Source organism: Rhea americana, unplaced genomic scaffold (genome assembly GCF_003343005.1).
Source record: "Rhea americana isolate MKP2758 unplaced genomic scaffold, rheAme1 scaffold_204, whole genome shotgun sequence".
Classification (NCBI taxonomy): Eukaryota; Metazoa; Chordata; class Aves; order Rheiformes; family Rheidae; genus Rhea; species Rhea americana.
In genome coordinates, this window is record NW_028186195.1 from 1,411,502 (window position 1) to 1,424,005 (window position 12,504).

The 12,504-nt window shown below is 62.0% G+C and overlaps 1 protein-coding gene across 1 annotated transcript in view; it reads right to left on the minus strand.

The window, feature by feature from the left end:
• The window catches only part of GFRA2 (GDNF family receptor alpha 2), a 24,784-nt gene extending 12,298 nt beyond the window's left edge, over positions 1-12,486 (minus strand). The window contains exons 1-3 of the mRNA XM_085304201.1: positions 12,388-12,486; positions 6,791-7,105; positions 3,194-3,277 (exon numbers count right to left, since the gene is read on the minus strand). Of these exons, the coding sequence (XP_085160327.1) occupies positions 3,194-3,277; positions 6,791-7,105; positions 12,388-12,427 (439 nt within the window). The 5' untranslated portion in view covers positions 12,428-12,486. The remainder of the gene's footprint in view (positions 1-3,193; positions 3,278-6,790; positions 7,106-12,387) is intronic.
• Between the last annotated feature and the right edge of the window lie 18 nt (positions 12,487-12,504).

The following is a 12,504-nucleotide window of genomic DNA, read 5'->3' on the forward strand; positions in this document are numbered from 1 at the left end:
GCGGCGCCCGGCCCCGCGCCGCGAGCCCCGGAGGCGCCGGCAGCCCGCGCGCGGAGAAAGCCCTCTAAATGTCAAATGTGTCATCCGCGTGATTAATGCGCCACGTGGAGATCTGCCACGGCAGCAGAGACGGCGGGCTCGATAAGACATACGTAAAGTGAATACTTCTTATGATATATGATTTATAAGTAGCTCTGTCTTGAAAAACTGCGCAAGAGGCAAGAAGGTCATCTGAGCTAAAAGAGACGTTTCGGTTAAAGGATGATGGGAGCGTTAACRCGCGCCGAGCTGGGGGAGGAAATCCGGCTCCCTGCTCCCCACGCAAACGCGGCGTGAGCCCTGCCGGGAGCAAAGCCCCGGGGGAGGGAGGCGGGAGGGAAGACAAGTCCTTCGGGGCGTTGAACCCCCCCGTCCAGCCAAGCCCTAACGATGGGAGGGGGCGGAAAGGACCCCGCAGGCCTGGCACGGGGGCTGAGCACGGAGGCTGAGCACGGAGGCAGCTCATTACTCTGATGGCAGAGGAATAGAAGGGGGAAAGCGCATTTGGAGGGGGGACACGGCTCGCCTGCTTCCTCGGCCAAAGCAGCTGCCGCTGCTCGTGCTCCGTGCCCTGCCGGCAGCGAGCTCGGCGCGCCCGCAGAAGCGCGGCTCTCTGCAAAGTGCCGGCTTATTGCCTAATCCTCGGGAGCCTCCGCGCCTGCCCTGCCCGGGACCTGCGGGGACCTGGATGCATTTTAATAGAGCCGATGCTTGAAAGCGCAGGGCTTCTGGGGAGCTCATTAATAAAGCACAAGCAATGAAAATTTCATGAGGCAAGAAAGAAACGGGGGCCAAGGAGMGGGGGCACCTCGAGCGAGCGCTGGGGGACGGACGCGGCAGGACCAGCCGTCCCTCGCGGGGACGGCGACGGCTTGGGGCAGGAGCGGGGTGACGAAGGCTGCTGCAAGGGGACCTGCAGTGCGGCGGCTCGGCGGTGCCCTGGGGCCAAGGGGGCTGGAGAGGGTCGCTCGGAGCCTGGCAGAGCTCAGACACGCGCTGGGCACCCGGGAGAGYGGCTGCGGCTCCTGGCAGGACAGCGTGCGGGCAGAGGGGCCAAGGGAGAACCGGTGCGTGCACCCTGGCGCCAGCGCCGCGAGCCCGGAGAGGCTCCAGCTCTCCCTGCATGCTAACCTGGCTGCTCCAGGCTCAGGCATGAAACGTAGGGGACCAGAGCGCTTGCTCCCGGCGCTGCCAGCTGCCCGGGTCTTGCAGGGCTGCCGCTGGCAGCCAAGAGCAAGCAGAACCCGGCGCACACGTGGGAGCATCGCCTCCCTCCTTGCTTACGCAGGCCCTGTTTCTGGAAGGGTAATGTAATGCCTCTGCTATCCCCATAGGCAAATCACAACGCTCCAGCTCAGCCTCCCGATCGGGAAACAACGGCGACAGCTCGTTTGCGTCAGGCTTGGGGTCGGGACGGGGCTCCCGGGGCTGGCGCCCTGCCCGCACTCGCATCGCGCTCGCTGGGGCCGGCTGGCCCGGGCACCGGCGGAGAAGGGGCGGCGGCAGGGGTGCAAAAAGCAGCGCTGGCCGCGGAGGATGTCGGAGGTGAGACCCGGAGGAGGCTCCCAGCACCGCCGGGCGGCCTTGCGCCGGCAGCACGACCCGTGGGCGGCCTCTCCCGCCCCGGCAGCTGACAGCAGCACGGCTCCGGTTCCCCTTCCGCCAGCCCCCGGATTGCCGGAAAGGCTCCCTTTTCATCTCACTCCGTTTTTCTGAATAAACCAACTCCTGGATGCTTAATCCCCTATTCCAGACTCTTTGCTTTTCATACTTCCCAGCAGCTAAAATATTTCCTTGATGATAAATTAATCCGAGAAAAGAAGGGAGACGGGAGGGGGTGGCATTGTCATCCCGAGCCTGGCACTAAGCTCCCCGGAGGCGGCCTCGCAGATCCCCTTTGGCAGCCGAAAGCCGGCGGGTGGGCGCTCCGGGGGAGCGCTGGTGACGCGGGAGCTGCAGGGCAGCAACTCGCAGCGCTGCAAGGAGGGCAGGAAAAGCAAAGGAGACCCAAAACCAGGGGGCACCGGGTGGCTTGGGGGGAAGGGTTAAGAGGAGGAAGAGCAAGAAGGCGGCAAGGCATCGCCTGACCTAATTTGAATCTGCGGAGGGAGGAGAGGGACAGCAGTACCCAGGGTTGTCATGGAAATAGATGGCAAAAAAAAGTTCCCATCGGACGGACGGACAGCGGTGGAGTTCGGGTTCCCGGGAGGAGGATGCCGAGGCAGCGACCCCAGCCCGCTCGGCGGGGGCCCCCCCGGCGCCCGCTCTCGCCGCGGCTCTGCCCGCAGCGGCACCGGGGCTCCTCCGGCCGCCTCCGCTCTCCTCCACGGCTCCCCGAGGAGCCCCCCCGGAGAAGGCAGACCCTCGCCTGCAGACCGCACGCGCCTGGCCGCTTCTCCGGGCCGCCCGTTTCCCGAGGCTTTCTCGGCTGGTTCCTGCTCCGCTGCCCGGACTCCGGACTCCGGCCGCCGGCCGCGGCCGCGCCAGCCCTGCCTCCGGCCCCGCGCGCCCCGCGCGCCCCAGGTGCAGCAAGGGCCGCACGGAAGCGTCTTCCTTCGCTTAATGGAGGTGACACTCGGCTGGGCAAGGCAGCACGTCTGCCCTGTCGGCAAGACAAACGAGGGAATTACAAGCTCTCCAGCCCACTTTATCAAATCGTTATTTTCCCATGGTTGGAAGCAGCTGAGTCCAAAAGGGAAAAACCTAGACGGCAACCGGGAGAAAACCGACGCAGCCTGGGGACGAGCCTGCTGTGAGCAGCACGCCGCGCTGGSGGCCCACGGCGTGCCCCGGCCCCGGCCCCGCTCATCGGCTCCCCAGCGCCCTCCTGGAGCCAGACTGGCAATGCCCGATCCCTCCAGGATGGCCTGAAACAGGGAGGATCCATCCCAAAGCGCAGGAGCCCCCAATCTGCCACCCCGTCCCTGAAATCGCTCCCTGCCGCCCTGCTTCGGCACCCCAGCTCGCCGGGGGGGGGGAGGGATGCTCGAGGCTTCGTGTCCGGGACATGGGAGAGGGAGGAAGGGATTTAAACGGGGCCAAAGGGAAGCCGGAGGTGGACAGGACCAGGCTACGGGGCCGGGAGCCACAGGTTGCAGGTTTATGTTCACAGGCAGGCAAAGATAAACCAGCGGAAGCATGTTGCTTTTATTACCTGAGAAAATTGAAGCAAGTCTGAATATATCAGAGAGACGAGAGGTGACCGGCTCATAAGGAGAAGCTTCATAAAATTCTTCTCCTGGAGTGGGAGGAAAGAAAGAGAAGAGGAGAAAAAGCAAATTAAAAGACCACAGGGAATAACCGCAGCCCCCACGGAGGCTTCGACTCCCTCCTTGAGCCGGTCTGGGGACAGCCGAGCTCGCCCCCGCCGCTCCCAGGTCCCTGTCCCTGCCCATCCCCTCCCTGGCACCCCTGGCTGCTGCTGGGGTACCCAAGACCCCCCTGCATGGGAACTTTCAGTTCAGGAATTGAAAAACCATAGAGGCTTTCGAACTGTATCCTGGAAAAAAAAAAAAAAAAAAAAAAAGGAAGAAAAGAAAGAGAAAAAGCCCATTTCTGAGCAGCTCAGGTTTCGCTGCTGCTGGCTGGGAGGCTCTGAGCTTTCCTGCACACGGCTGACTCAGGGAAAGCCGGGCTGGCAGCCCGCGAGCGCAGGTTCGTGCCGGCTCGCTGACGTCCGGATCCTTCCACTAACTCAGCTTGTTGAGCTGGACTTGGCAGAGGCTGTGTTCAAACCGGCTTCTAATAGCTCAGTGGATTTAGACTTGAAAGGTCAACATTTGCTGAGTACAGCCAGAGAGCCTGGGGTGGGCTGCAAGTTTTAGGGTCTTTACTCCACTCTGGATATATATATATATATATATATATATATATATATATATATATATTTTTTTTTTTTTAGTGTGAAGAAAGGCTCTGCTTAAAAGAACGCTGTAAAAGCCACTTTCTGCCCTGCTCTGCCTCTGACGTACTTTGGGAAAACAGCAATATTTCCATGATTATTCTCACAACCTGGAGGAATACAGGCCTGACCGGAGAGCATCAGAGCATTCCTGCTACGACTGGGTCTGCCCACCGCGTCCCCCCGCGGTACCGGTCTGCCCTGGCCAAAGCGACTCCCCRCGCCAGCCGCGACATCTCCAGCAAACCCGCTGCACGAGGAAGATGCTCCAGCAGCCTGGCCCAGCGCAGAAACCTGCGCCTTGCAGCCCGCTACCCCGCTCTGGCCCACATTTGCTCTACCAAGATATTATTAGCCCGAGGCAGCAGCATTTATCCCTTGTAATTAAGGAGCCACTTGAAGCCTTGTGCGGGAAAACAAGCTCATTAGGAGGCGGGGAGCAATGAGGGAGGGCTTGCTCCAGTCCCAGCTGCTCCTCAGCACCGTTCCCTAGAAATCTGGAAGGGCAGAGCCTGGCCAGGGACCCCCCAGCTGGACGTGGGCCTCGGCTGTCTCCAAAAGCTTTAAAAATGGGGAGCGATGGGACTYGCAGGAGAAAGGCAGTGGGGATCTCCGGACCAGGCTCTCCTCTGCAAGGAGCACTGCAGAGGCCACGGGACCTCCAGCAAGGGACACTGGGGCTCCCAGCCCGGCCCACGGCAGCCTGTTCACCAGGGCGTCGGAGCAGATCTCCGAGGTGGGAACACCTGACGGCACGGGAGGAGCTTCGAGGAACCTTACAGGGGAGCAGCAGGCGCGGCCAGGGGCACGGACGACGCTGCCCACCTGGGCTAGYCGTGGGGAAGGAAATACGCCCCAGGCAGCTGGCACAGTCTTCCCTTTCAAGCCAGCCCCATTTGCTTGCCGGGTTTCCTAATGCTCTGATGACAAATAGCACCTTTATTAAAGTGCATTTAGGAAACACTGTAACCTCCTGGTATATTGCTTTGCCAATGCAATAAATAATTAAATACTAGCTGAACCCTGCTGCTGGCTAGGAAAATTACTGAGCATTAAAAGGRCAGTGGACTTTTCTTGAGCTAGCTGAGATGCAATTAACCTCCAGGAGCAACACTGGAGGGAAATCAGCCCTCCTTAATGGCAGGGACCGCCTGGCTCCCGCAGCCGAGGGGCTGGACGGAGGGAAGCCRGAGCAGCCAGGGCAAGGTATCTTTACTACAGGGTAGGTCAGGCTACATGTTAGGCTCCTCACAGCTTTTAGCTGTGAACCACAGGAGCTCCCCATAGCTTTTATCTCTCCTTCAGACCTGGTAAATTCATTCCTCTTCCCACCACCACCTCCTCTTCCTCCCAGTATAGATCCTGGAGTACCCGACAGGCAGCAAAGCTTCTTCCTTCATTCATGTTTGCAGAGCCCTTGGAAATCGCTGAATGAAGGCTGCTAACGGGGGGTGAAGACCAGCGGAGCAGCAAGCCCTGCCCTGGGCTGCGTTTCAGGCTAGCCAGTCCCGGAGGTGACCCAGATGCGGAGGCAATTTCTGCAGGGTCGCCGCTGGGGCTGCGCGCGCTCCGCGGCTCCGGGGGCATCGCAGCCTCCACCAGACCCCCYGCAGCCTTTCCCTCCCTTTAATCCAGGCCGATACAGGCGGTCAGGGACCCGCGACCACCCTGGGAGCAGCCAGGCCACCTCGGGGGCTGGCAGTGGAGGCTCCACCGCAGAGCCCTCAGACGAACTCTGGCCCTGGAMTCTTGCTAACGGAGGTGGCTTTAAGCCAGGGTGGTGGAACAGCAGAGCAGCAGGCACTTTTAAGGGCTCAAATCAACGCCTGAAATGGAGCCAAGCTGCCGACACGCTTGGTGCCAGCGGGGCTCGCGGGCCTGGCCCAGCGATGCGCCTGCAGCGGGGTGAGGGGCGGGGGGCGAACCTGCTGCCTCCTCCAGCCCGCAGGCACCAGATAATCCTGCTTTCAACGAACAAACCAGCCCAGGCTGGCAAAATCCAATTCCAATTACTCGCACTGCTCCAGTCTCTGATTTACTCCTCCACAAGCCTGCAATTACTCCTTCCCCATCCTTGCATCAGGTTTCTGCAAGCCAAGGTCCCAGTGAGCCGCCCGTGCCATCCCCGGCCCACCAGCTCCAGCAGAAAAAGGGCTGGGACAGCCCTTGCAGCACGCAGGGCTCCCACAGTCTCCCAGGTCCCTTCCTGAGGTGCTGCAAAGACCTCGATACAAGATACGGGACCACCGAAATCACCAGGTACCTGGGCCAGGGCTGGGTGCCGTCGGAAAGCGCCCTCCTGCCCCCTTTCTCTATCGATCTTGGAGTGCTTTAGGGCTTCAAAAACAGGAAGAGGAGAGAAGGGACTTGCCGAAACCACAGGAAAAAGCCCCCTTTTCTTCTAGCATTAGTGATGTATAAGGACCCGGAGCAACTGCCCCGGTTTCAGAGCAGTTGCTGCAGAGATGTCCCCCCTCACCCCAGCCTTTCCTTTCCTGCTGGAGYGGGAAACAGCCTGCGAACACGGGAACGACACCCCACAACCCGCAGTCCCCGGGGAGCCGCGGCCCAGCYGGCATCGCTGTGCATGCCGGCGGGGAGCAGTGCACAGCGCACGGGCGCTGCACGGTGCGGGAGCTCGGGGCAGCCCTCCAAAGCGAGCGGCCCGCGAGCTCGCCGCAGCACCGCGGGCCGGGGGCGCTGGGGCACGGCTGCCCCGGGGCAAGGGGCACGCACGCAACGCCTGGGGCTGCCGGGCAGGGCCGGACTGCCTCGCCGCCGGCACCCTCCACCCGCCGGCCGCCCCGCCGCGACCCCGCGGACCGGCCGGCCGCGCCGCCCCTGCCGTACCTTCGGTCAGCCCCAGGTGTATGCTCCAGTAGATCTGAAGGCACTGAAGCTCCTTCTTCATGCCCCGCTTGCAGCGGCAGTCGTAGAGCGGGCTGCCCTGCAGCACCTCGAGGGCCGCCTGGCACTCCTTGTTGGCCAGCATGGTGTTCCTGTCGCGGCCGGCCAGGCACTGCCGCAGCGTGCGGTAGCGGGAGCTGCAGCTGGGCTCCGTGGCGCACAGCTCGTTGGCCCGCACGCAGTCCACGGGCGCCCGCCAGCCCGGCGGGTCCTGGCCGGGCAGCGAGGACGGGCCGGCCCGGCAGCGGAGGAGCTCATCTGCACCGGGGCAGGGGAAGGGGGCACAAGGGCAGAGAGCGGTGAGGCAGGGCCACCAGGCGGGGTAGACCCGTGCCCCGTGTCCAAGCGACCCGTGACCTCCCGCCCCGGGTACGCAGAACCAGGGACCGGCCCATGCCCGCAGCTCTGAGCCCCTCCTGAACACGCTGGCAAATCCCTCTGCCCCTCGCCGCGCTCCCCTGCCCGGCTGAGCGCACACCAGAGCCGCCTCCGGGTGCTCCGGCGGCGGAGAGCCTCCTTCCACGCTCCCAAATCCCACGCCTGGACGCGTCCCCGTGCACAACCCACCAGTGGCTCTTAACGGAGGTGGAAAGATGGCTAAATTCAGCCGGCGGCCTGAAAAAGCCAGAGAGCATCACGGCTCCTCCGCCACCAGCAGGATGCCCACTCGGCCGCCGCGGGCACCGCCGGCCRCCGCGATCCCCCCCGGAGCGGGCAGGGGAAGGTGCAGGGTTAAGCGAGCGGCCTCGGCTCCCGGAGTCACGCGATGCCACAGGACTCTCCGTTTCTTATTAAAACCAAACACGCAAACAAACAAACCCAACCCGTTTCCAGCCCCGGTGCTTGGGGAGGAGAGCTTCCACACGACCGCTCACGACTCAAGGGAAAGAGGASGCCAGTCCGAACCCTCCCTGCGCGCTCTTGCTTTGCTTTTGTGTTATATCTCACCATCATCAGGCCCGCTACAGGATTTTTCAGAGCATCTGACTCACAGTTTTCGAGTGCTTGAGCTGGGCAAGGCTGCAGACTGGATGCAGCTCGGTACGAACTCTTCCCCCAGGGCCTCCTCCCGCACGCCTCCGCGCCAGCCTCCCCTCGAGCTCGCCCTGCGCCCGCCGTGCACAGCCACCGCCTTCCCGCGCCCTCCCCTTGGATCCCGCCTCGGCAGCTGCTCCGCTTCCTAGCAGGCACTCCCGGAGCTCTCACTTTATCTCTATCATTTTAGCATTTTCTTTTGCTTTCTGAAACAGCTTCCAAGTCAGACTCCAGGCAAGGCCACTGCCCCGTCCCATCACCGGGTGCAGGGGCAGGGGCACGGGCTGCACGCTGAGCCCACCCCACCTCGCCGGCTGGTGACCACAGGCCAGGAGAGCCCCTGAGGTGGAGGAGCACCCAAAGAGGGGTGCAGAGTGGGCCCCGCGGGGCGTCTGCGGGATGCTCCTCTCCCGCAGCCCCGAGGGCGAGGGACACGGATGGCAGCTCCAGCTTCTGCATGCAGCTCGTGCCCCTTCCCTGCCCACGCAGCCAGCGAAGGCAAGCGGCTGCTCCCTGCAGCGCTGCCTCTCGCGCKCCGGAGAAGCTGCTCCCCGCGTCCTTCCCCTTCGCTGTGACATGGAAAGCACCAGATCGGAAATGTCAGCCTGGCTGAGGCCTCCAGCACCAAGCCCGCTTCCCCGCTGCGGCCACTCGGCTGGGTACGGCAGGGCGACAGTGACACCTACAGGCATGTGACACCGGCCACCCGTGTCCCTTCCACCACGCCAGATGCCACCGGATTCCACCGTGGCTGCAACCTGCTGCCGGTGGCTCGCTTTGCCCTGGCTACCTGCTTCTGTGCAGCACGGCCCAGCCCGGGGCTGGCACCGTCCAACCACCCCGAGGTCCCACGGAGATGTGGGGGAGCAAGCCACCCCACGAGCCATCTGCCCACCTCGCCCGGTCRGGACACGCTGGGTGCATGGGGAGAGGAGAGGGGATGCTCTGGAGGAATTCAGGATCAGCAGCCTGGGTGGAAACACATCCACTGCTTGCATCCAGGCCAAGGAGTAGATCCCATCCTCCTGGTTTTCAGCCGATGCCCCCAAACATGTTGTTGCATTTAGAGAGGTCTGAAGGGTGTCCAGATAACCAGGACCAGATACAGAGCTCCTATGTCCATGTAACATCCAATTTTGGGTCACAGAGCTCCCTGGCAAAGGCTCTTTCAGGATTATATTCCACATGGGAGGCAGCAGGATCCATGAAGGGTGCAGGCACACTCCTCACAGCCTGGACCAGCACAGGAGATACAGGTGCCCCAGGGTGGAAATGTAAGCTCTTCAGTATGAGACGAATTAAGTTTTGGGATAGAAAGGAAGAGCCTCTCCATAGCTCCCCAGTGTCCCAYGTCTCCTCCATCCTTGTTGAGCTTGGCTGCGGATTCCTTTGCATGATAGTCCCAAGCCTGGGCTGGCCCAGATCTCAGCTCCGGTTTTGCCTTCTCCAGGTGATGCTGGGAAGCCTCTTTGCACACCCTTCCCAAACTGCAGTCTGAAGCCTCTCCTCTGGCCCGCCCCGAGCCACATCCTCCATCCCAGGCAGGCTCCACGTGTCTCCAGGCTTGGCACAGATGCCCAGGCAGGGACTGGAGGTGCTGGTGCAGCGAGGGGCAGGACACCAGCCTTGCTCGGATGCACAAGGCGGCAGGAGCCTGCAGAGCGTCCTCGCGAAGGGCTCCGCATCTCCGCAGCGCGGCAGGCAACGCATACCGGCGCTCGGGCCGGGGTGGGATGCACACTGGTAAACCCACCCACCGGAGCCCAGCCCCAACCGCCGGTGCTGGGCTGGGGCACGGCCGCCTCCGCCTGGCTTCCCGCTGCCCCCCACGCTGCTCAGCACGACGCAGGGGCAGGCCCTGCCCCAGCCCCGCCGTTCACAGCCTGCCCGGTCCCCCAAACCCAGGGGYGCGCTCAGCCCTGCTGCAGGGCCCCACGGGGAGGTTCTCCCGGGACCCTCCTCTCCTCTCGGGCCACGAAGCCGGGCAACGTGCCCCAGCACCCGCGGAGAGGTGCGAGGCGGGCAGTCTGGACRGAGGGGCAGGCTGAGATTTTTTCCCCTACCCGAAGAAATTGCCTCGCAGACACACACTCACTGAACTCATATCAATAAAACATCTGCCCAGAATTTAAACCTAATCCCCAGCAGTCTCCGGGATGTCAGAGCACAGCGAGGATTTGCAGGCAGATACACAAGCCTCCGACAATCCGGCAGCGAACAACGCGATGGCCCGCTTTCCTCTCGCTCCCGCGGCTTCCCGCACCAGCACCAGGCTACGTTCCCTCTTTTCRTTTCTAGCTGTAATATATATTTCCTTTTACTGGTCATGCCAGAGACCTTTGCATGCTGGCAGCTTTAGTGGTAAATATTTATCCTCGCACTGCAACTCAAAAAAATTGCTCGAGCACACGCAACCTCTCAGCCTTACCCCCGCAGTAGCAGTTGCTTTACCCAACCAAAAGGGCTTTTTGGTTCCTCAGAAAGAAGAGGCAGATTTTAAGAGCTGGCTGTCCTCAGCRGTGGGCCCAGCTCTCTAGGGCTGCCCACCACGAGGCCATACTGTGGCTCAGAAAGCACCAGGAGGTGGTCCTCCGGGGACCCCAGCCCCAAAGCTCAACCTAGGAGTGAGCTTTCCCAGCAGTGATTGCTCAGCGCTTAACAGCTCCTCTCGCCGGGGAGAGCAGCCTCTTTGCTCAGATCCTGCACACCCATCTAGGCAGCCCCCGAGGCGGAGGAAAGTGGGGGTGGAGGCTCTTGCTTTAATGCRCCCTCCTCCACTAGGGTGAATGGGCCACAGTTTGGGTTCCCTAGAGCATCCTTCGGGTCCCTGTCTTCTCCAGTCTAGCTCGGGAGAAGTCCACCAGCATCAGACGTGTCAGTAAGGCACGGCTGGTGGTTCCTCGTGCCCTGCTGCTCCCCAGAACGCTTGGCTGCTTGGGGTCACGGATGAGGACGATGCCCTCGAGGAGCGGGCCAGGCCCACGTGCCATGGAGCTGGCTGGCAATGGAGCCTCACCAGTGCCRGCAGCTGCTCCGGTGGGGTGTCGGGCTGCAGGAGGCACCGCTGCCTTGGAGACTACCATCCCCTGCCTAGCGGGATGCCAAAACCCACCCTGTGCAATGACACACATGGGAATAGCCTCCCTCTTGCCTGCCTCCCACATGACATTCCCTCCCCTTGACAGCCAGCTTAAAGCACGAGCAGGATTGTGCTCAGGAGCAACGGAGAGAAAGAACATTTAATCGTCCCTCTCATCCAAGGACCGGCTGAGCATGCTGTGCCTGGTGGGGTCCTCTGCCAGCCTCCACCCTGGCTCTGCCAACCCCGACCCCACACCACCCGATGCTCCCGGGGGAGGTTCSCTCTCCCAACCTTCAAGTCTCCCTCAGCTGATCCCCGGGCCTTCCCTCCTGTCCTCGCAGCCAGGGTTGCATGCCTCGTGCCAAGGCGAGCTCAGCAGAGTTTTTCCCGGGCACTCGCCACTGCAGTGTGCTCTGGATCACACGCTCACACACACACACGTGCGTGCACACACACGGAGAGCCAGCGAGACGCAGGTACTGCTGTAATTGCGTCTGGAACATGCCATGGCACACGACTGAGGYAGAGTCATACATGTCCCGAGGTGCGCTGCTTCCCTTGCAGGAAGAAAAAGGGGACCTTTCTCACTGGCTTCCTTGCCTCCTTTTCACCCCAGATCCACTACAATCCCTGACTTCTCCCCTTCCCCCTTTTCTGCTGCACCTTCCCCGTCTCCGTAGGAGGCTGCCCTAGAAATGCTAAGCTTTCTTCCTGGCGGAGACAAGCTCCTAAATAACTCACACATGATCTAAAGCAAAACGCACTGGAATTGCAACAGAGGGGACAGCAATTCCCTACACACATACAMGCAATTAGCTCAACTTTCTGAACCGATTCTCCATGCCGAGTTCAAAGCCRTGAGCAGGAATGGGGGAGACTGGAGCCACAGCAGCTGCGGATGGAGGGCACTGGGAGACATCGGGGGGAGCAAACCAGGGGCTGATGGCCTCCAAAACGCAAATCCACGTAGGCTGACAAGGAGAGAGGGGATCAAAGACGAACAGGGCTTTTCTGCCACTGGATGAACGCTGCTCTTTGCATGCTCCCTGGACAGCAATCTGGACCCACAGAGCAATCGCGCCGGCACGCTGCCGTCCCCGCCGCTGGGCTGCCCGTGCAGAGCCACAGGCGGGGGCTTCCCGGTGGGGCAGCTGGGGTTTTGCCCCCATCTTAAGTTTGATAAAGGAAGGGTAAATAAAGTTGCCGCTAGTTAAAACCCCGATTTATGCTGTCTCGCCCTCTCCTTGTCCTGATCCAGAACGAGAGCCCAGCTGCACAGAGCACAGCAGCCGCCTCGGCGGAGCGCGGCTCCCTCTCTCCAGCCCGCACAGCCCCGGTCACCGCACGGGCACGGGGAAGGACATGTCCCCTCTCCTCTGCTGCGGGGCGACTGCCGCCTCCTGCCCCCGCCCGGGCCACTCACCTACAAAGAGGACGATGCAGAAGGCGTTTGCCAAGATCATGTTAGTAAATCCAAGAGTTCCTCCACGTGCGTAAAAAATAAAAAGACAGAAGGCGTGGGGGGAGGGGGGAAGGGGGG